Raw genomic sequence first — 23,367 nt, forward strand, 5'->3', positions numbered from 1 at the left:
AAATGTAGTATGAAAATTTTCTAAATACCTTATAATTTCCCCATTGGGTAGTCTTTTGCAAATTTGTCGGACTTCATTTATTTAATTTACATTTGGGAATGCAATTCGACTACTAATTGATTTAATAATTAAACGATTAAAGGGAAATTAAAGATTAAAACTTAAAACATTAAAATTAAAATTTAATGGCTACAAGAATCCAAGCTACATTGTTATCCAAAGAGGAATTCTTATCAACTATTTACCCACAATTTAATGCTTTGGAAAGCCAACATACGTGATATGAGGAAGACTTTTGTTTTGGAAAAAGAGGTCTCGACTCATTTAACATAAGAACTGAGATCGTTTAGGGCATCCAGCACAGTACAACGGGTGAAAACCCAAACAATATGAAGTAATCCGATGCACTCTTAAGTATTTAGAACTTGCTGATTAAATTAAGAACTGAATGATTACTAGTAAACGTGAAGACATACAAAGATAGATCCAAGATATTCCTCACCAACACTACTAACCACCTATCTATACCAAGTACTCACCTAATTGATCTAACAAGATAATGACCTTATTGCTCTTACTAACTAATTAAAGACAATTATCAAGGCTAAACTGGTTCCAACCTTACACATGCCAAACCGATCCCAAACCACAGGGTCAGCTTCAAGTTCAAGTCAAACCGGTTTCTAATCCCAAAAAGTTTTTTTTTTTTTTTTTTTTTAACCTTTACAAGAACCCACAAACACGAACCTCAAATCAAAATACCCAATTAGGTTAGGTTATGTATATGATTCAGATTTCAGAGAGATGAAACTTATACTATAATTAATAAACCTACAAAACTAAACCAGGATTGCAATACAAATAGAAAAAGTACCTGATCATGAGAGAAGATTGATGAACCCCTGGAAGGGTAGAAAAGGGGTAATTTGTTGAAGTTGGGAGAAAGAATGCTTACTGAGATTCCCAATGGTATCATCATTCATCAACATATCTTGGGTAAATAGATATAAGATCCCCTCTCCCTCTGCTATAATAGATTTTTGAACTCTAGTGTATGATTTTAATTGAACCTAACCATAAATTTACTAAATCACAAGTCAAACCAACCGCTGTGACTCGTATATCCTAGATGAACCACCAACAAAATTGATCATCTTATTAGCTCAAAAAGCCCAATCAAGTCAGACTCAAGCATGGCTTTCAAGCAAATGCTAAGATCTTAACTAGTTATAGAACATAAAGCATGCAGTTCTGCAATTCAAAGATAATTGAGTTATTTTCCCGTTTTCCCCCTACCATGATGAAGCTAGCACATCACATAAAGCATCAAAGATTCAAAGTAAGTAACCAATATGTAAAAAACAACAAATTCCAATTACATATCTGATTTACCAAAAGGAGAAGCTCACATATTTGCCCTAAATTTCACCAAAACGTTAAAAGAAACAAATTGGGAAATTAACGAACATTCAAGATCAAGTAAGTGATCAGGATGTGAAGGCGGTACCGAGTTTTGGTAATTACATGCATATTCATACTAGATAGATATCATACAAAACATATAATTTATTCATACACAACCATATTCGAGTGTTTAAAAGTTATTGGCACTCATCAAACTTACGGAAAATCATCATAGCGACAATCTCAATTGTAGTAGAGTTCGAGACCCATGCCATCGTGAATCTCGTAGTCCTGGAGAGTGATATGATCCTTGTAGATGTTGTACCACTTCTGGATCCTGATCTTGTCAGCGCGAGTGCCCGTCTGAGCTGCAACGAGCTTCTTCAAGTCGCCGATGGTGTCATCACCGTTACACTTCACACGAACCTTCTTCCCCAAACGATCGTTCAACACCACCTCGATCATCTTTTTCGATCTTCGATTTTCTCCTGCAAAATCAATTGAATGTATTGACCGTATCAATGAATTCGAACCCTAAATTCTAATCTCACGACCCTTGTCGTAGACCTCACGCAAATCCAAGGCGGCAGATGACTTTAGTTTTACATATTCACCCCTTCAACTTTCAAGCATGTATCAACACGGCACCTTAAATTACATAATGTAGATAAAAAGGTCATAACAAAGGACTTCGAGCCCATTTTTTGAAAGCGAATCGGATCGAAACCCGAAACAAAAAGTAGGTGAAATTTCTGACTACAACACACGTGCACTGCACGCTGGTGTGGCTGGTCTGCTGATCTGCTCTGCCATTGCCCTTCTACGGTTCTACCTCTTCCCCTCAGCTTCTCCGCCCATTTTTCATCTCTTTCTCCCCCTCTCAAACACACAGACAGAGCATCTGTGATAATGGCAGGTCAGCAACTTATTTTTAGTCTCTATTTATATGTTCTTATGTTCATTGTTTGTTTGTTCGATTCTATCTGTGCGGATTTAATCAGGCGTTCACTCGAAGAAAAGGCCGTTTAACTCGATCATACTTGAAAATTTTGATTTTTGTTTGTTCAATTTATCTGATACGTTAAATTTTTTGGAGAACAGCTACGGGGAATTAACGACTTACCTGTAGGTTTATCGGAATAAAGAAAAATTAATGTTTGATAACAACTTGTTTGTATCTAGACGAGATGATAGATTGTTTAATACACAAATTCAATTAAGAAAGGAGGTTTATGGATACATGTTCTTCGGTATTCATGAAATCGAGTCTTATGTCAATTGAAAGGTATATTATTCGTATTGAATATATTGAAGTAGATTCACTTGGTTTTCAAGGAGAACGCGAACTTATGGGTGGTGCCATGGTGGTAATTACATAGTTTAGTGTAGCTACACTATGTATTTGACATGATCGGATCCATAGTTTTGCGTATGAGTAATTATCAGCCCCACTGATAAAAGTCAAACCAGGACTCTTGATCTCACAAGACATTATACATTCTTTTTGGCGTTTTAATATATGGGCATCCACAATCCATTAACTCTACAAAGTCCAATCGATTGACACATTCACATTCCACTTTCAATACAACCTTTTCATTTAATCTCTACAGTCCATTGAACTCTACAAAGTTCAATTGACTGCCACATCAACATCATATTAAGAATGTGATCCCTTTTTCCCCATTCAACAGTTCAATGGACATTCAACTCCAAATTTGCTGTATGCCAACTTGGTGTCCCATTATGGTTGGATTTAATTCATTGTATGCCAACTTGGCATTCCACCTCATTCTGCCCTCCCAAATTATACTTCCTTTTTGTTGTTCTCCAGCTCATGTGTCTTCCTTCTTCCCTTTATTCTCTCTAAAATTCTTGAACAGTACATTATAGATGCTGTATGAGAAAGCACACAAAGTCTTTTAAAGGGCACTTGTTCGTGTTTAATACCTTGTTGCAACTGAGAGTAAGAGTATCCAGACGATGTCCCTTTGTGTGTACCCTTATTAACCCTAAAGGAAAGTGAGAAAAACACTTGCCATTAGATCTTTAACTTTCCTTCAATGCATTATCGGTAGTGAATTTCAATTTAAACTATCTGTTCTGTGAACTTTGGTCCAAACCTTAAAGAGCCTTACATTTGGTGACATCTTAGAGGTTCAATTAGGTAAAACAATATAATTTGTGAAAATACACAAATACGGGCACTTAAAAACTTTGGTTTTTTCATTTGAAATCTTCTTAATCTGAAATTTGATAAAACTCCAAATCTTTTATGCAGTTATGATGGGGAAAATTGTTCAAAATTTACCAAGTGCATATTCCTGCCAGCAAAATAGGCAGTTCTGCACCCTATATCAAAGGGACCGATGTGTCCAATATAAACACAACTTGCTTCTCTTTCAAGGAAGGAAGTTGCCATGGACACGCATCTCAACCATGCAATTGCGTAATGTGTCAAACAATAAACAACGAGTTGTTTACTGCAATGGTCTGTTCTAGACTCTTATCATCAAGGATGATATCAAATGCAACCAAAAGTATAAGGCCCTTTAAGATTCTCAACATAACCCACATCCTAATATATAATATATGTGTTGGCCTTTCTTCTTTCTATATCTCATTTTATTTACAAAAAGGGCGTATCTTTAGTGGTATAAAAAAAGATCCATTCATATAGAAAACATTGCATTTGGAGTTGTTATGAAAAGGGTGTATTTTTAGCTGTTTTGATGTGCTTTTTAGCTTTTATCTTTTTTTTTTTTATACATGAAGTTTGGTTTCTGATAGACTTCTTTTTCAGCTGCTCTTTCAACTACTGCAGTACCATCACTTGAAAAAGTAGATTTTCTCAAACTTCAAAATGGGAGGTAAGCTTTTCCTTCTTGAAGTTTCAGTATGACAAACAAATTTAGTAACTTATCTGTATATTGGTAACCTATTATAATCTACATACATACACCTGAATGCAGTGATATTCGTGGTGTTGCTGTTGATGGTGTTGCTGGAGAACCCCTTAACCTCACAGAGCCAGTGACACAAGCCATAGCAGCTGCTTTTGCTGCATGGCTTTTAGATAAGAAAAAAGCCGATTCATCTACACGTCTCAAAATCTCAATTGGCCATGATTCTAGAATTTCTGCACAAAAGCTACAGGTATTAACTTTTGTGGATAGTATCTAATTCCCTGTTGACACCATGAAACCATATATCAACCTAATGTTTTTTCCAGGATGCAGCTTCTCGGGGAATTGCTAGTGTAGGCTTTGATGTTGTGCAATACGGGTAATGTAATTGTAATCATTTCTTCATATGTTTTGATTATTTTCTTTTTGGGTGTTATGATCTGCTTAATTATTTTCAATGATGTTTTTTTGTAGATTAGCATCTACTCCAGCAATGTTCAATAGTACACTGACAAAAAATGAAGACTTTCTATGTCCAGTTGATGGAGCTATCATGATAACAGCAAGCCATCTTCCGTATAATAGAAATGGTTTTAAATTCTTCACTAATGAAGGAGGCCTTGGAAAACCCGACATTAAAGACATCCTAGAGCGTGCTGCAAACATATACAATGGATTCACACCAGAATCTCTAGAAGAGGCAGAAAGAAAAGCTTCATCTTCCATCACTAAAGTTGACTACATGGCTATTTACGCATCTAACCTTGTAACAGCAGTTCGCAAAGCTTCAGGAAACATAGGTATATGTGAAGATTACTTTTTTTTTTTATTCTCTCATGCTTATTTTCTTACTTGGATTTGGATTACAGAAAAGCCATTGGAAGGATTTCATATAGTTGTGGATGCTGGGAATGGAGCTGGTGGCTTTTTTGCTGTAAGTTGTCTTTTAAGAATGATATATAAAATATGAGGTAAATTATGTAGTATATGTGAAGATTACTTTTCACATGTTATTTTGTTTTTCAGGGAAATGTGTTGGAGCCTTTAGGTGCTATTACTACTGGCAGTCAGTTTCTAGAACCAGATGGTAATAAAGTTACAGAATGGAAAACTAATTTAAGCAAGTTTTTGTATTTAACCAACTGTTACTTAAGTAAAAGTAAACCTGACCAATTTTCAGGGTTATTTCCCAATCATATCCCTAACCCCGAGGACAAGGCAGCAATGAAGGCAATTACTCAAGCTGTGCTTGATAACAAAGCCGATTTAGGGATCATCTTTGACACTGATGTTGATAGGTGATCTTCTAATATTAATTTTACATATTAAATTTTTTTCCTTTAGTTATAAAATTGAATTTGGGCAATTATGTCAATTATGGAGTGTAAATCAGATCTGCTGCTGTGGATTCCACTGGTCGTGAGTTTAACCGGAATCGTCTGATTGCTTTGATGTCTGCTATTGTTTTAGAAGAAGTAAGTTTCCCTAAAACTGTTCATAGCCATGATTTTGAGGTAGTTACTGCTTTTTTGTCCTGCTAGCACCCTGGAACAACAATTGTCACAGACAGTGTTACTTCAGATGGGCTTACTATATTCATCGAGAAGAAACTAGGTAAGAAGAGCCTTTACATCAGTGATTCTATTTTTGTATTAAATCATATTTTACTTGTTTGATAGTTGCCAAATTCTGACAGGAGGGAAGCATCATCGGTTCAAAAGAGGGTATAAAAATGTCATTGATGAAGGCATTCGTTTGGTGAGAAGTTAATACAGAATGATGTTTATTCATGTAAATTTTTTACATTGATTATCAGACACAATAATGATACTTTTTTAACAGAATTCTGTTGGCGAGGAGTCACATTTGGCCATTGAGACAAGTGGCCATGGAGCACTCAAGGAGAATCACTGGCTTGATGATGGTGCATATCTCATGGTATGTATCGATCAATACATGTGTGTGTGTGTTTGTGTGTGAAGATGTGTATATTTCATTTCATAGTGTTGGTTGACTTTCTTGACTTTATTTGCAGGTGAAGCTATTGAACAAACTTGCATCAGCTAGAGCTTCTGGTCAAACTGGTGGAAGCAAAGTTTTGACTGATTTGGTTGAGGAACTACAGGAACCGGGTGTTGCTGTTGAGCTTAGATTAAAAATAGATCAAAATCATGCAGATTTGAAAGGAGGGTATGTTGATTGTTGAATGTAGATTTACTTGGTGCTTAGTGAATGTTATATTTATATATGTGCCATGAGGTCTGAATGTATTCAGAGGTTGTGGTGTTTACAGATCTTTTCAAGACTATGGAAACGCAGTGCTAAAGCATTTAACAAACAAAATTGAATCAGATCCCAAGCTTGAAAAAGCACCTGTTAACCATGAAGGGGTACGGGTGTCTGGATATGGTGGCTGGTTCCTTCTCAGACTTTCACTCCATGACCCTGTTTTGCCCCTCAACATCGAGGTAAATCAATTTTTTTTTTTAAATTAATTTGTAAAAAAATAAATAAATATAAATGAAATTTGTAGGCCCCGAGCAATGAGGATGCTATAAAACTTGGACTAGCAGTGGTTGCAGCTGTAAATGAGTTCTCAGCTCTTGATATATCAGCCTTGACCAAATTTGTACAGAAGTAATCAGACTCAAAGGTGTATTTGTTTTTTTTTTTAATATAAAAACTTTTTTGTATTAATAATAAGTAGTTTCAAGTATCTGAAAACTGCGACTTTTAGCGATTCTTGAAAGTTGTAAAATTAACAACAGAATGACACCTAATATTTACAAGAAAGGCGTGGGTTGAAAGTTTTGAAGTGATTTGTATCAATGTAGCAAGTATTTGTTTTAGAATGTGTGATTTTGTTTTATTTCCCTCGTAAATGGAAAAAGACCAGGTTATGCTTTACATGTCTAACATAATAAGCACAAATTGGGAAGGGGTGAAAAAATCAACAAGGCTTGTTTATCATCTTGCATTGTGTCACCAACATTAGATTACCTCCTTTGTCAAGTGTTAAAAAATGGTGCCAACAAAACTAAAAAATTTGGGAAGTCATCATTACACAACTTCTTTTTGCGATACATAAAAATTTATGTTTTTGAGTATTGTACAATCCGTATGTTGTACAATCCTTTAAAATATCAGTTGTTGTGAATAGCAAAAAGCTGTGTTGTGTATGGCTCCCCAAAATTTTAGGGAACGTTTAGTTCATAAATTTTGAAGGAATTTGGAGGAATTAGAATATAAATTCCAGTAAAATTGGGTTTGGTCAACAAAATCAAAAGAATCTTTAAACTTTATTAAATTACATGCTTGAAGGAATTTTGGTTAGATGCGGAGATTTTAGATTTTATTTCTTATGCTTTATAAAAAAGACAAAAGTGTATGTCCACTTTCTCTTTATTTTAGTCGGAATTCATCAAATGAAAACAAATTATTATCCAAACCCGACCCTACCCCTAAACACACACCCACATCCTCACCCACCCCTACACACACCCTACCCCCACATTCATACCTACATGCATATACACATGATCATGCCTTACATTCAGATACTCGTGCAAACACATACATGTTTTTGTTTTTTTTCTTTAACTCTATAAATCTGTACCCAACTCTTGAGTAAGTGGTCCTAAACCTAGCACTAACTCTTGAGTAAAAGTGTATTTTTGTCATATTATATAATTTATTTTTCAATTAAAATTGACAACTCTACAAACCATGCAAATTAAAAACAGATTTCATTCCATGTGAACCAAATGTATTACATATTTGAGTTCATTACATATTCCAATTCATTCATGTTCCAATTCATTTATATTCTAATTTATTTGATATATTCTATTCCTTCCAAAACATTATGTGAACCAAACAACCCCTTAGAACTAATTTTTTGGACATGGTTTGTGCGGTTTCGTCTTCACCCTAACAAGCTCCAGACGAACACATGGATTGGGGTGACTTGAACCTGGTCTCATGATAAATGCCTTGTTTGGTTTTTTAAGTCATGAGAGTGAGAACTTTATTCTAAAAACCTTAAAAACACCATCTTTCATTTTTTTTTCTCTTGTTTATTAACCCACATATAGCCCCAAATCTTTCATTATCAGTAGTAGTGGATCTCTCAGTAGTCTTTGTTTTTTCCCGATTCTGAGTTTTTCACATAAATCTTAGTGTGTTTGTCTATAATCTTTATTATTTTACTTATTATTGTTAACTCTCCTTATATAGCAATTTTTACATTTAATTGGAGGTGTTATTCTATGATTATCAAGTCATTTGAAGAAAATTTAACCTAATGACATTTTGCAACATGTTTTGAATGAAATTAGTGCAGCAGATATTTGGTTGAAGTTAGAGAAATTGTGTATGACCAAGCATCTCTCAAACAAGTTGCATTTGAAGCAACCTTCTAAAATGGAACTCAATTCATACATTAACACCAACAAAACACTTCACCAATCGATCACACGAACACCATGAAGGTAAATAATAATGTCCTCATAGCAAAAAGATGCCTAGACCTCACTTATGATTCTCACTCTTACCACTGCAAGCAATATGCCACTCAAGCTTAGCATGTGATTGATAATCTACTTCTCAAGAAAAAAGAAACCGTAACTTTGATTTACCTTACAAGAACAAACAAGTACACTACCTATAACAATATACAATTACATTTCATGTATAAACAAATAAACAGTTACTAAGACCCCTAACATAACATTATGACTTCCCTCCCTTTATCACTTGTACCTTTTGCAATACTACTTGTACCTAACAATTGGTTCGGTTTTTCTCAAGGAGCTTCATCATGAAATTAAACTGCATATCGGGTGAGGTCCTGGGCTGGGGCCATTTAGCTCCTTCGGGTATTTTAATATCCTTAAAACCCTGACTTCTATACAAATTAGTGGCACCAGGGTTATTTAGGTCACAATGCAATGCAATTGACCTACACCCCCAACTTCTAGCTTGAGCCTCTGCTTTTGCTATAAGCCTTTTCGCTATTCCCTTTCTTCTAAACCTTTCTCTCACAGCAACATTCGACACATACGCAATTCCAGTCCTGCAAATATGAAAATGTGTATGATTACCCCCCCTATACTTTGACCAGAAAAAAAAAAGTCAAAATGATCACCTTCTCTGACGAAGAGGACCTTTCCTAGGAAGAAAGTCAGCGACAGTGTCTAGAGTCAAAATCCCAGCAACATATCCTTTATTGAGACTAATCTTTGCACCAAAACCTGCAATTTTGAGATCTTCGTCACCAATAAAGAAAGTGTTGTTGTCGTCATCTTGGGAAGTGGAGGTGACTGCAACAAGACATGTTCTTCTACAACCAGTGGGTACTGACAATCCAAAAACCAGTGCAAGGAGTCTGTCAATCCTCAAAACAAAGTCTAATGGGAACGAATATTCAGGGAAGAAGGAGCTACAATGCGTTTCTGCAACCTCCCAACAATCTTCAATTCTTGCCTCACGCACCACAATTTCAGGGGACACAATTGGAAATATTTCAACCACTTGACTCGCTTTGCAAATCCCTATTGAGTCTAGAAAGAAATTTACACAAAAATTTCTAATGAGAAAGGGATAAAGAAAGAAGGAAAGCTAAATAAGTTAGAGAGTCGGACTTTGATATTTGATTCAAATGGAAAACTTTTTAACAAAAAGATTGATTTTTTTTATTTTCTAAATGTGGTAAAGTTGATATTTTTCTTTCTAGGATGTTGCAAAATAAATGCAACATTTTCGTTTTTGGCAAGGTTGCAATCCAAGATCAATTCTAGTCCCATTGATTCATCAAGATCAAGCTCTTTACACCCTAAGCATGAAACAATTGTTCCTTCGATTTAACTTAATTACAAAACGATTGAACATCTGACTAAAGTTCAAGCACACGCATAACTGTTAGTTCTTGAAAATCCTAAAGTCTGATCAATAAAGACAAAGTTTCAGATACAGTAGAAATATACATAACACTCAGAACATCGAAACTTGTGTTAATAAACCACAAAAGGCATAAACTAAAACCCAATTCCCATTTAATCCAAACCAAAAATGGCACAATTAAGATGCCACCAACACTGTATCATTAAAGCTGAATTGGAGTCATAAACACCAACAGACAGATTTTTAAAATAATGAAACTCCAGATCAAAATACATCATTAGATTATGCAGCTATAGATACAGATATTTATATGTATAGATAAGAAAAAGTACCTGATCTGGAGAGATGAGAAGGGATAGACGATTGATGAACCCTGGAAGGGTAAAAAAGAGGTAATTTGTTGAAGTTGGGAGAGAGGGTGTTTACTGAGATTCCCAAAGGTATCGTCCACATATCTTGGGTAAAAAGATATAGATCCCCTCCCTCCCTCTGGCGCAGATTTTGAACCCTGATGAGTGATTTTTTAGCTGAATCAAAGAGAGAAGAAGAAATTTAATAGTTTAGAATTCGTTGCTATCAGACAACATTTGGTAGTCTCATAATTTACTCAACGCAGACTGATTGATTGTTTGTGGGTGTTCTTTGTTTCTATCGGACTGATTGGCATCACGGTGGCGATTGGGTCGGGTCGGTGGGTCACCCAAACCATATTAGGCAACCTATTAATAACCTTTATTTACTTATTTTGTAATCCTTCCTACCTATAATGACGAATGATAAGGGTGTGACATCTTTCGCCTAGGGTGAGTTCGATGCCGAAATTGAATCAATTACACCGATATTGGTACCATAATCCAATATGGCCAAAAGTACAAAACCAAATATCGAACCAAAGTATACGGTATAATAACGGTATTGTTTTGATTTGGAAAGTAGGTTTAGTTTTAAATTTAGAATTGGTGTTAAAACCAAAACTGAATGAGGCCAAAAATAAGAACCGAATACCAAACTGAAGGGTAGGATATGGTATCGGTTCGATCTGGTTTGCATAGAAATCTCCATCTTTCACCCCAAAGATTATCGGGATTTATTTGTGGACATTTTTGAGTGGATAGAAGTTCGTTTTCGTTAAAAGAACATATCACTCGACCTTCATCCAGTATAATCAAATTTTCTTATATAAATTAAAGTATATAATTTTTCTAGATTTTCAATGAATCATTGCCGGTGAATGATTTCAAATAATACTCCAACAATTTTTGAAGACACCTTGAACATATCACTCGACTTTCATCTTGTATAATCAACGTCATTTCTTATTGATTCTTGTGTTGCTTTAAACATTTATCGTTTAGCATCATTTAACTATGCAGATATTTTCACAAAATGAGCTTTATTCCAGTATATTATGTCACCAAGATATATATATATATATATATATATATATATATATATATATATATATATATATATATATATATATATATATATATATATATATATATATATATATATATATAGGTTTCATTTACTTCGTTAACAACAAATTGACATTTGGGTACAGATCCATTTAGTACATTGGTCAATAACGACGATTGGTTGAGTACGTTGATGTTGTTATTGTGAAAACCAAAAAATTCATAAGAATTTGGAAATTTATAATCTGCTCATCATTTTTCAAAATAAAAAACAACAATCTTCTCTAAATGGTGCGTCGAAGCCATATTTAGGCTCAAAAAAAAAAAGATTTGACAATTTTTTTTATTAATTTTGGAAATTTGAATGTATGCACAATCATCATTTCCAAAAAAAACAAGAAAAAAACTTCGTCAAATTTTTTTTTAGCCTAAACATGGCTTAGACACATCATTTAAATAAGATTTGTGTTTTTGGTAGCCTAAACATGGCTTAGACACATCATTTAAATAAGATTTGTGTTTTTAGTTTTAGAAAATGATGATCGTTTGCAAGTTCTCACATATATATATATATATATATATATATATATATATATATATATATATATATATATATATATATATATATATATATATATATATATATATATATATATATATATATATATATATATATTGATTTTTCAAGGAACCAAATTTTTTATTTCAATTTGTAGAGCTTATTCTTTATTGAAAAAAAAAATCTAAAAATATCTAAATTCATATATTAACATTGTGTATGTGAAAAATATTTTTCGGATTCACGTTGTGAATTTGACGTTAAAAAAAATCAAATTTGATATCATTAGAAAAAGGATAAAAAGTTATGAATTTCTGTATTTTTAGTTTTTTTTTTATAAAAATTAGGTTCTTAAAGTTGAAAAAAAAATTGGTTCTTTGGTTAATTATGGTTCTCTATTAAACACTATATATATATATATATATATATATATATATATATATATATATATATATATATATATATATATATATATATATATATATATATATATATATATATATATATATATATATATATATATATATATATATATATATCGCGTAGCACTCGGTAGGTTTACACAAATATTATTGTCCATGCATCTTAATAATACCCTCATAAAACATATCTATATTTTCATGTGAAGTTCTTGTAGACATCTTGAAGTATGCATCACAAGCATCTGAAACCGTCTTGTACGCAAATTAACGTATTTCATATACCATGATATTTTAAAATATGAATATTGTGTATCCATATCATTAATAATTCGTAAGAATATTTGAATATTTCTTTGCATCCATAACCTAATTCTAAATATGTCAGCGCCATAAGGGATAAGGGATTTCTTAGCGAACTAATATTCCACGAGCTGATCATGTGATGCTTCATGATTTCTGTGTACATAAAATTTTGTATTTATTGGCCGTTTGACCTTGCAGTATCACCAAAGAGAATGATAAAAGGTTAATGTCACGTGGACGACTCATCGTCATAGCTTGATAATAAAAAAAAATCGAAACTAGATGATTGTGAATCCATTTCACAATTGTAGATGTAGAAAATGAGAATGTTTAAAAGGTAATGCTGTGCGAAGAAAAAAAAAAAAAAAAAAGATGTGAAAAACATGCATGTTTATATTGTCAGAATATATAAATTCTAGTGGCGATGAACTTCAACCAGTATATGGAGATGTAATATCACTGGTCTTAAGCTCTACATGGGTGCTCCAATTTTAAAGCAAGCAAGACGCTTTAATTTGTTTTGTTTTTTTTTTTTTGTATGTGTTACAATGTTCGTCACAAAATAACTTCCTTCAGATCCTTGAGATCATGGAAAACAAAAGGAATAGCGACAATGGCGAATACCTCAAGCAAAAGTAGCACCCATGTTTTATATTCCTTCGAGAAAGGCCCTTGCCCCTGCCCCGTTGGTAGCTTTAGAAATTTTCAGTTGGATGTAGAAACCACTTTCTCTTGTTTAACATTTAACATTTATTGGTTTTTTAATGATATTTCATGAAAAAAAAAGATATGGAAACCCAAAACAAACGATATTAATATATAGCTTATAACTTTGTACCTTTCAAACGCAAGTCCAACACAAGTAGACAATAAATCCGAGTGGCCAAGGCGAACCAAATTGTAAAATTATACAACAATTTTGTTTCCAGATTCTACCCACAACTTCCTTCCAAAACCCAAAACCCACAACCACCACCCCCCATCTTTCCAACCTACTAACCATTAAACAAACCCCACCCCAAAAATACGACTCCAAGAGGCCAACTGCAACAACCTCCGTGTCTCTCATCAGTAAAATGTCTATCCAGTTTCCACCACCAAAATATATATATGTATATAAAGCAACCGTAGCCATAAACCTACATAATAGATTTTGCACAACAAAAGCCTCGTTTTCACCTCACATCAAACATTCAAACGTGCAACTCCTTCAACTTCTCTTCCACTTTCACTTGTTCAAATTTACCCTCTTCTTCCTTCTGTGTCACACATATTGCTGAGGTGGAAATCGGCTTCGGCTTCATACAAGGCTTTGAATCTTCAGGAATAGGTGTTGCATGCCCTTTCTCTGGCATCGAGGTGATAGGGGTTTTAGGGATGTTGGGGGAAGAATAAACCGGCACCGCCTGTCTTATGGTCACCGGAGGTGCTACACCACCGCACATTGGCGGCATCCCCCTGAACTGCGGCGGAAGCTGATTAGCCTGCGGTATACCAATATGCGGTGGTGGAACAGGAAGCGGAGGAGCGGAGAACACCGGAATCGCATTCCGTATGGTGACCGGCGGTGCAATCCCCCGGAAGTGCCGCACAGGGATATACGGTGCAGCTCCGACCGCCGGAAACTTGTGGGGTCGGGGAGACTGCTTTTCGTTTCTGTTGTTGTTTTGAGGCGGTGTTTTGTTGGAAGCTTCATCGTTATCTAACAATGTGGTGAGATGGGGCCTACTTCGAGGGGTTGTTTTTGGACATATTAAAGGAAGTATTTTTGATGTTGTGGATGGTGGTGACTGTGAAGTGTTTGGCTTTGGATTTGGTGATGGGAACTGGATAGGAAAGGGTATATTCGACATTCTTGCCTTTAATCTGAATTTCTGTAAAGCACGAGCTACAATCACATGCTCCTGCTCCTCCAGCATCCCTTTTTGCATCGGTGAACTTTCTGTTTGCTGAGTCACTGAACATTAGATGATAAAAAGTAAGTAGAACTTTTTCATAAACCCATTTTCTATATATATATACATATAATGATTATATAGCTTACAAAGTTTGAGAGATGACCAAGCTGACATGGCAGCATTCTTTTCAGCTTGTTTCTTATTCTTGGCTGGTTCACCTGTAAATGTACAGCCAGCTAATTCTACAGTGCATGTGAAGACGGGTAAATGCCCAAGGCCTGACCTAAAAGTTGTATATGTTGGTAATGATGCCCCTACTCTTTGTGAAACCTCTTGCAAAAGGTTCTTGTACACCCCTGTCTCATCCTGTATCATGTACATTACAACATCAGTGTCAAATACAATATTTAAAGGTGTTAGAAACTAGAATCAATACTCGATCTTCTCTTATATTATGTCAAGTGTCAATCCAATTAACTTGCATTGAAATCTTACTGGTACATGTGTACACAAGAAAAAGGGAATAAACATTTCAAATCATACTTGACACATATCCTTCATATCAACAAAACATTGAATGCAACTCTCCGAATCCCCATTACACACAGCAATGTTCTACGTGTACTCACAATGGCCTAGGTAACAAACATAATTGAATAATAGATGTCAAGATTCCTCCATCTGATGAAACCCTAGAGCCTACAAATTAAGCTATATGAATTGAGATTACATTTTCTTCACTTACGCGGACTTCCTATACATTTATTAAATTGTTATAGCAATTGAATTTCAAAGACATGCTACATCAAGCAAATAGTCTTCTAAAAAAACATGAATTAAGAAAACGGAAGTTAAAATCCCCATTTCTGAAGGTTAAACCTTACAAACCCTAAAAAAACGAAAGACTCACCAGTATTCGAGCAGCCAAAGAATTAGACGGACCACGGCTAGCGAGTGCATTTAAAGCCACCTCAGCGGCCGAGTGCTCCGCCTGCCTCAACGTGGTGCAGTAGTTAGGGCTCTCATACGTCTCGCCGTTAAAGTTAACCGTGGCCTTGAACCGTGGCGCGTGATCTGGACCTTCTCTTATACTTATGTACGACGGCAAATTAAAGCAGCTCCTCTGCGCCAGCTCCTGCAGCTGGTTCTTATACATCTCTCTATCTCGATTCGATCAATAAAAAACCTCGAGACTCCAGTCCAATTATCTCAGATCAAAGCGCCGATCGATAATGTCGATCATCGATTTCGATTCCAACTTTGTCCGATCGCAATCGAGGGACTTCTAGGGTTTTGATTTTGCTAGCAACGCGTGTATATACATTTATCTGTATGTATATGTGTTGAGATATAGATATAGAGAGAGAAAGTCTAGAGAGATGGAGATTTTACAAACTTAGATAACAACGAACTAATGAGAGAGAGAGAGAGGTAGAGAAAAGTACAGTATGTAGCGAAAGTTTTGTTTAGGAAGCGGTCGCCCTCATGATAAGATATGTACCCGACCGATTCTTAGACGTTGGATTAATCACGTTTGAGGATTGATGTATGTAATTTTGAGACCTTAATTTTGATTATGGTGAGGGTCGTGCGTCAGATACCCTCCCCCTTTGTCATTGTTGTTAATTAATACAGTCACTTGTATTTTGGTTGTTTTAATAAAAAATGAAATTTTCTAAAGTTAAAATGATCCTAATATCTAACAATTGTTACGTTATTTCAGCAATTTCCCTGGTAGTTTTTTATTGTTTAAATGAAAAAGCTTCTACTGTTGGAAAAATGAGTTTTCTTTTAACTTTCTATTATTTTTAATTTTTTAGTTTTCAATTGAATATAGTCGTCAATTTAATGGTAAGTAGTGAATTTTTCATTCATAGGTTCAATTATCTTTTGATATTTTAGTGGTGATAGGGTAAAAATAGATTAATTTGTCGTTTAAAACAAATTAAAAACTTGAATTAGTAATATTTAGTAAAAATAATATTACCTCCGTCCCAAATTAATAGTTGGTAAAAAATATATGAATGAATTGTATTTTAAATGTTTGTTCATTTTTATAAGTTTTATCAAGTAGTATATAACACAAATAAAAATATTTAAAGTCAAAGTTGAAGAAAAAAGACTTCAAAAGTCAAAAACGGACTATCAATTTGTGACGGATTGAGTAATTTATAAGTTAGATTGTAATAATAAAAAAAATCATAAATATGCATTTACATATATAATTAAAAAGGAATTTATATAATTAAGACATATTTAAAATATTTATAAAAAAATTTCATAAGCTTATTAAAACCTATTTCAAAATAGTTTATTAAAAAACTACCTTATACACAAATTTATAAACTAAAAGCTCAAATAAGTTATACGATTTTACAGCAAATTAAAATAAACCAAAATAGTTTATTTTGCCAAACAACGCATTAACCTTTTTCTAATTTTTGTCCTTTATAATTCTTATATTTCATAATAAATAATTTTACATACAACTCATGTTTAGATATAACAATTTATAACATAAAAAAGGTCAAACTTTTAAATGATACTAATAACAAAGATAAAAAAATATTATCCTAAATATTATTTTCCAATTTTTTTAAATATCAACAAATATAATTTTTAAAATTATATCGGTAGAGTTAAAAAGTATATATATGAAATGTTGTCTTTTAGAGATTTCCTTAAGATTATTTTGTTTCAAAAAACAAATTGATCACAATAATTGTAAATATTTGTTTTTAAATGTTCCATTTTTTTTAATACTTCAAGCAACATTGATATAGATTCTTAAGGAGTATTTATGATTTTCGAGAAAGTCTTGTATCGGATGTTGATAGAGAAGTACTTGTTGAGGTTTCTGATTTTAAGGAGGTATCAAAATGTAATAATTATACACTTTGTTTATCATCCATATTGATGAGTTTTATAGGTCATAATAAACATGTACATGCGGAAAATCAATTAAAATTTAAGGACACATACAGCTTATAAGGATCTATGTCATAACACTTTGAAGACAACATACAATGAAAGTAAGGAGCCCTACTAGAACCCTAATATAATCAAAATTAGTAGATCTAGGGTTATATATGTTGGATTAGTGTCTAAGTCTATAACTATTTTGGTATGTACTTGACCCGATGGTGCATGGTCCTTTTGGGTTGCCTTCACCAAAGCAACTTGATATGATGAATTATGGAGAAAGAGGAGTAATTATGATTTATTAATATATTATAAGAATAATATATTAAAGGAGAAATCATATTGTTTAATTAATATTAGTCAATAATTAATAAGAATTGATTTTGTGGCTAAAAGATATTAATTAAATAAAGGGGACTAGAACTGTCAATTGTGTGATAGTTGAATATTGGGCTAATGGACTCCATAGAGGATGGAGTGGATGAATTCTATGGGGAAACCCATTAGAAATCGCCCAAGGCCTCTAAGGAGGGAGTCCATGGGTTGCTTAGGGCCTAAGCAGTCAAATTAGGGTTTCCTTGTTAGATAACCCATAATAGCCTCATGTAACGATCTAAAAATCACGACTAAAAATTTCTTTTAAAACATTACTAAAACCATATTTATAAAAACCGTATCATAAGTCATAACATAATTTTTGAGTATTAATTCAAAACATAATCTCATTATCAGAGTAAAACACTCTCAGGCTAACTGACTATGGTGTGTGCACTGCAACCTCTCCGAGCTCCTCTTTTGAAAACTGAGTACCTGGAACCAAAAACTGAAACCGTAAGCACGAAGCTTAGTGAGCTCCCCCAATCTACCACATACCATACAATAACATATAAAGCACATACTGGGCCTTGCCCACTACATCAGACCGAGGTCCGAACTAGGTGGGGCCTTGCCCCCTGCATCGGACCGAAGTCCGGACTAACTGGGGCCTTGCCCTCTGCATCGGACCGAAGTCCGGAAACTGACTGGGACCTTGTCCCCTGCATCAGACCGAAGTCCGGACTAACTGCGTCGGACCGGTGTCCGGAACTAAGTGAACAAAGCATAACATAAACATATCAACTAGCATGAACACACATATACTGCATACTGCATCGGGCCGTAGCCCGGAACACATAACACATAAATCATGTCTGAGCCACGAAGGCATCAAACATACTAACTACTGCATCGGACTGAAGTCCGTAAACGGCTGCTAGCTAAACGGGCCGGCATTGTGGCCTTAGACTCGTTCCTACTGGAAGGAAACTCACCTCGGAATGCTAACTGTTGAAAACTCGAGTGAAAGATCCCCGACTGCTGTCCCGGCTGCTCTCCAGCTATCATGACAAGTCAAACACTAAATCAAAAAGGGAATCTTTTGATAGATAAAATGACTATTTTACCCCTACTATGGTGTGGGTCATAACCAAGTCCCAAAACCTTTAATTCTTCTAAGTCCATCAATGGCCCAATTATACTAAATTGGGCCTACTTCACATATGGCCCTTCCCGAGCCCAAACTGCCCTTGGCCCATAATCTGACTTTTGCTGGCCCACTAAGGCCCAAGGACCTATAGTCCAAACCACAGCCCACACCGAGGCCCAAATGCTCAAAACCCAACTCTGCTGAGTACACTGGGCGTACTTCATTGTACACTAAGCGTACTGGCCTGCTAGCGAGTACGCGGGGCGTACCTTCACTTACGCTCGGCGTAATCATCCTGTTAAGGCACTTTTCCATTAAGTGCTTAATACCCCACTCCAGAGGCTACTAACTTAGATCCAGGTCCTTACTGATGTCTTAGTCCATAAAGTCGCTAACTTGGTGACTTGCAATCCACCAAATACACTCAAACTCAAAAAGGTGACCATACACTTCTAAAACCAAGGCTAGATCTCATGCATGAGCTCATTGGGGCCATAAAGATCGTAACTTATCTTCTTATGGGACTCATATGACTCTAAGGGAGGCAACACTGGTCTTAGAAACGATCTTAAGTCATAAAGTCCCAATCTTAAGACCAAAAAGGTCCATAAACTTGTACTAAGGAGACCTAAGAGGTTAATCATCAAGCTCAAGACTTTTTACCTTGCAGAGGTCCGAAATGAGGCACTTATCCCAGATCTACAAGCTCTAGCTTCAAAGGTTCCTCCTTGCCAACCTTCTTTTCTTTGCTTCCAAGCTTTAATCCACCAAAATGGGTTCTCCAAGGTCAAGATCTCATAAAATGAAGGTAGGGACGTTCTAGGGTTTCTTCTGAGGTTGGGGAGGCTGATATGGGGGCTAGGTTTGAAACCATAATGTCCTTTATAATTTATATAGTGCTTAACCCAAAAATTAGGGTTTTGAGACTCTGAGCGTACGTTGGGCGTACGCCTCGTACGTTGAGCGTACGTCTTGAACACCCGCGACCACTTGCTCTTCTACGCCAGGCGTACACCAGCCTTACGCTGGGCGTACCCAGCTAAACACACGTGCACTACATGCGTGCAAAAGGGGCTGCATTGCCAATTTTTTTCATTAAGGGCCATTATTGTCAATATCTTCAAAGTATTGCAACTTCTTCATTCTAGATCCGTTCTTGATGAACTTTATATCCACGGAAAGGTGGTGAGAAATCCTACACTTCTAACAACACACTCCAGCCCGAAAACTTATCGAATAATAACTCCAAATTTAATAAAGGACTAAAACGCCCCTGGCCTTGGTCTCTGAAATTCCATAAACGAATATTTTCGAACAGGGCATTACACCTCACTATTTAAGGACCCCTAGGGCACCAAAAACGTGGCCAACTGATTCCTTAGGGTTTCTACACGTTTTTGGGTGCCTCCTCTCTTATCATTCTTCATCCTCTTGCTCTTGGTGCTTGTGAGCCATTAGAGGAGTGACACTTGTGACTCTAAGCTTTCTAAATCCATTACAAAGGAGGATTTGAGATTGTTATTGCTACATAACAATCAAGGTAAGATCTAAAACCCTTTCATATGTTAATATGATTAATTGTATGCTAGATCTAGGGTTTACAGCTTTGGATATTCAATTGCATGTTCATTAGACAAACTAGATCCAAAAGCTATTAGGGTTTGCATGTACACCATAGGAATGATGTTTTTGCTCATAACCCATCAGTGGTATCAGAGCCATGGCTGTTTGTTTGATGTATTTGATGTTATTGTGAATTATCCTTACTTAAAGATCGAAATTTAGGGTTTCTGGGGGCTGAACTCGCCGAGTCCATACATGAACACTATTGGATTAGTGTCTAAGTCCATAACTATTTTGGTATGTACTTGACCCGATGGTGCATGGTCCTTTTGGGTTGCCTTCACCAAAGCAACTTGATTGGAGAAATAAATTAAGAGAGAGGTTATTATGATTTATTAATATGTTATAAGAATAATATATTAAAGGAGAAATCATATTTGTTTAATTAATATTGGTCAATAATTAATTAAGAATTAATTTTGTGGTCAACTGTAATTAATTAAACTAGAGGGGCTGAATTGTAATTATGTGATAGTTACAAAATAAGGTAAGGATTGTCTTATTAATAGGTTGGACGAATTTAAGGTGATAAGGCCTTAGAATTCGACTATGATAAGGATTCAAGGATTATCTTATGGGTTGCTTGGTGGACAAGCAACTAGATAAGGATAATGACTGAAACCCTATCTCTACACCTATATAAACACCCCTTGACTCATGAATTCGTCTAGACCTTCCCTAAGGCTTCTTAGGAACGAATTCAATACCTCCCCTCTCTCCTTATACCTTCTCCATTTGCTCTTGGTGTTTGTAAGCCATTAGAGGAGTGACACTTGTGACTCTAAGCCTTCCAAAGTCAATTCAAGGAGGAATTGGGATTGTTATTACTACATAACAATCAGGGTAACATCTTAAACCTAATTATATGTTAATATCGATTTCCATATGCTAGAATTAGGGTTTACAGTCTTGGATAACTTGCATGTACAATAGAGAAACCTAGATCCAAGCATTAGGGTTTGTATGAGCACATAGGATGTCTTGTGACCAAAAACCCATCAGTGGTATCAGAGCCTAGACTGGTTTCAATTGTATTGATGCATTACATGTTCAAAAAATTCGATTTTTGATGTTCTGGAGGATGGACTCGCCGAGTCCATAGCTGAACTCGCCGAGTCCATGCAAACTCGACGAGTCCAAGCTTGACTCGACGAGTCAACTCGTTAGATGGGGATATCTTCGCGATTTCTTGCTGTTTTTGCTTATGGATAGTTACCTTATCATATTAGATCAATATAAATCCGATTTTATGATAGATTTGATTATATTCTTTATCTAATTAAAGATATTTATCAATTAATAAGATAATTGTTTCCTTATATGATAATTAATTAATTATTTTGACTAAATTGATAAATTGTTTTGCAAGAAATCATTAAATAAATCAAATATGGATAATTATGTGATTAATTGTTAATTTAGATTATTTGTTATTTGATCCTTGTTGTTATGAAAAGTTTCATATTTTCCCCTTAGGTTTTATAGTTTAAATTTGAACCCAAAAGTTTTGTTGTTTTGAAATTTAAATAGTTAAAACCCTAATGTTTTGAAAAAGGTTTCAAAACTTGCCCTCAAGTTTTGGAATTTAAATTTTGATTAAATGGTTTAATTTTGATGTATATTTAAATTCTAAACCGTAATGTGTTGAAATGTTTCAAAACTTGCCCTCAAGTTTTGGAATTTAAAAGTTGATTAAAAGTTTAATTAGGAATGTTAAATTCTAAAACTCTAGTATAGTTTTGAAAAAGTTCAAATCACACCCTTATGGTTTTATTAATTAATTAAGGAGTATAATTAAAAGAGTTTTAATAAATCCATAAAAGTTTTGGTTTAAAATTTAATTGAATTAAAAGTATAATTGTTAAATTTGACCACCTAATATTTTAAAAGTGTAAAATACACCCTATACTATATATATAACATTAAAAGTCTAAAATTATATATATGTATGAGTAAAAGTCAGTCTTACCGTTAGTAGGCCTCATTCACGAAGCTGGTCTATAAGGGGTGTTTAAGGAAATTGCCTAAAAAATGGCGATTGAATGGGTATCCACTCTTACCCACCGCACTCTTGACTAGTGGAGGGTCGTTAGCCGAACGGGTAGGATATGACGAAACCTTCCATTATAAGTATAGTGAAGTATAAAAGTAACTAAATGTTTTTCAAATTCTCAATCTTAGTTACTTAGGCAAAGTGAATTGATGCAATTCCATGAAATTACACTTTGTGACCTTGCGAAGACGTTAGTGGAGCGTGTGTGGTTTACCAGCACACTAAATGGTTCTAAGCAAAGGTAGCAAAGGGTGACTCAATGTTTGTCATAGTTCGGTGGAGCGTGTGTGGTTTACCGGCACATCAAATAGGTGACTGTAACATGTGAGGGCACCATGTAAGTTTGCATGGTTATTCACACCCGCTTTGTGATCCTCGACATCCCAGTCACAAACAAGAGGGGCATATCGAGATTTAAACATGCCATTGAAATGTTCAATGAATCTCAAAGGAACTAGGAGTTTTCATAGATTTAAAACTTAAATTTCTTTTT

At 34.8% G+C, this 23,367-nt stretch overlaps 4 protein-coding genes across 10 annotated transcripts; 1 reads left to right on the plus strand and 3 right to left on the minus strand.

The window, feature by feature from the left end:
* Positions 1 to 1,333: 1,333 nt before the first annotated feature.
* On the minus strand, positions 1,334 to 1,950 carry LOC111882542 (ubiquitin-like protein 5). The gene has a single exon (XM_023878918.3). The coding sequence runs from the start codon at positions 1,867 to 1,869 to the stop codon at positions 1,648 to 1,650; it is 222 nt and encodes a 73-aa protein (XP_023734686.1). The 5' UTR covers positions 1,870 to 1,950; the 3' UTR covers positions 1,334 to 1,647.
* Positions 1,951 to 2,161: 211 nt separating this feature from the next.
* LOC111882541 (uncharacterized) lies at positions 2,162 to 7,125 on the plus strand. 4 transcript variants are annotated; one of them, XM_052768659.1, is made up of 16 exons: positions 2,162 to 2,320; positions 3,686 to 3,895; positions 4,208 to 4,274; positions 4,377 to 4,560; positions 4,637 to 4,689; positions 4,785 to 5,110; positions 5,180 to 5,244; positions 5,337 to 5,397; positions 5,491 to 5,608; positions 5,704 to 5,785; positions 5,852 to 5,924; positions 6,007 to 6,068; positions 6,153 to 6,248; positions 6,346 to 6,500; positions 6,586 to 6,778; positions 6,844 to 7,125. In XM_052768659.1, the coding sequence occupies exons 1-16, from the start codon at positions 2,314 to 2,316 to the stop codon at positions 6,949 to 6,951; spliced, it is 1,860 nt and encodes a 619-aa protein (XP_052624619.1). In that variant the 5' UTR covers positions 2,162 to 2,313; the 3' UTR covers positions 6,952 to 7,125. The 4 variants fall into 4 exon arrangements, with proteins under 4 accessions (XP_052624619.1, XP_023734685.2, XP_052624621.1 ...); XM_023878917.2 differs by having other exon boundaries at positions 6,604 to 6,778; XM_052768660.1 differs by lacking the exon at positions 2,162 to 2,320 and adding an exon at positions 3,376 to 3,571.
* A 1,752-nt stretch (positions 7,126 to 8,877) lies between these two features.
* Positions 8,878 to 10,932, minus strand: LOC111882525 (uncharacterized). Of its 4 annotated transcripts, none has more exons than XM_042899464.2 (4): positions 10,544 to 10,932; positions 9,755 to 9,862; positions 9,457 to 9,667; positions 8,878 to 9,384 (listed from the first exon to the last, which is right to left on the minus strand). In XM_042899464.2, exons 1-4 carry the CDS (start codon positions 10,662 to 10,664, stop codon positions 9,093 to 9,095), a joined length of 732 nt encoding a protein of 243 aa, XP_042755398.1. In that variant the 5' UTR covers positions 10,665 to 10,932; the 3' UTR covers positions 8,878 to 9,092. The 4 variants fall into 4 exon arrangements, with proteins under 4 accessions (XP_042755398.1, XP_042755397.1, XP_023734655.1 ...); XM_042899463.2 differs by having other exon boundaries at positions 9,755 to 9,871; positions 10,544 to 10,911; XM_023878887.3 differs by having other exon boundaries at positions 9,457 to 9,862; positions 10,544 to 10,916.
* A 2,771-nt stretch (positions 10,933 to 13,703) lies between these two features.
* LOC111882519 (double-stranded RNA-binding protein 2) lies at positions 13,704 to 16,247 on the minus strand. Its single transcript, XM_023878880.3, has 3 exons — positions 15,722 to 16,247; positions 14,958 to 15,177; positions 13,704 to 14,870 (listed from the first exon to the last, which is right to left on the minus strand). The coding sequence occupies exons 1-3, from the start codon at positions 15,965 to 15,967 to the stop codon at positions 14,107 to 14,109; spliced, it is 1,230 nt and encodes a 409-aa protein (XP_023734648.1). The 5' UTR covers positions 15,968 to 16,247; the 3' UTR covers positions 13,704 to 14,106.
* Between the last annotated feature and the right edge of the window lie 7,120 nt (positions 16,248 to 23,367).

This window comes from Lactuca sativa, chromosome 2 (genome assembly GCF_002870075.4).
Source record: "Lactuca sativa cultivar Salinas chromosome 2, Lsat_Salinas_v11, whole genome shotgun sequence".
NCBI lineage: Eukaryota > Viridiplantae > Streptophyta > Magnoliopsida > Asterales > Asteraceae > Lactuca > Lactuca sativa.

Coding starts and splice junctions, on each gene's coding strand:
- LOC111882542 (XM_023878918.3), bottom strand. CDS start 1,869: ATGATCGAGGTGGTGTTGAACGATCGTTTGGGGAAGAAGGTTCGTGTG.
- LOC111882541 (XM_052768659.1), top strand. Junction 4,561..4,636: donor TTTCTGCACAAAAGCTACAG/GTATTAACTTTT, acceptor TGTTTTTTCCAG/GATGCAGCTTCTCGGGGAAT. Junction 5,925..6,006: donor ATTCATCGAGAAGAAACTAG/GTAAGAAGAGCC, acceptor AAATTCTGACAG/GAGGGAAGCATCATCGGTTC.
- LOC111882525 (XM_023878886.3), bottom strand. CDS start 10,664: ATGTGGACGATACCTTTGGGAATCTCAGTAAACACCCTCTCTCCCAAC. Junction 9,872..10,543: donor TTCTCATCTCTCCAGATCAG/GTACTTTTTCTT, acceptor ATTTCTTTCTAG/ACTCAATAGGGATTTGCAAA. Junction 9,385..9,456: donor GGTCCTCTTCGTCAGAGAAG/GTGATCATTTTG, acceptor TCATATTTGCAG/GACTGGAATTGCGTATGTGT.
- LOC111882519 (XM_023878880.3), bottom strand. CDS start 15,967: ATGTATAAGAACCAGCTGCAGGAGCTGGCGCAGAGGAGCTGCTTTAAT. Junction 15,178..15,721: donor CTTTGGCTGCTCGAATACTG/GTGAGTCTTTCG, acceptor TACATGATACAG/GATGAGACAGGGGTGTACAA. Junction 14,871..14,957: donor TTGGTCATCTCTCAAACTTT/GTAAGCTATATA, acceptor TCTAATGTTCAG/TGACTCAGCAAACAGAAAGT.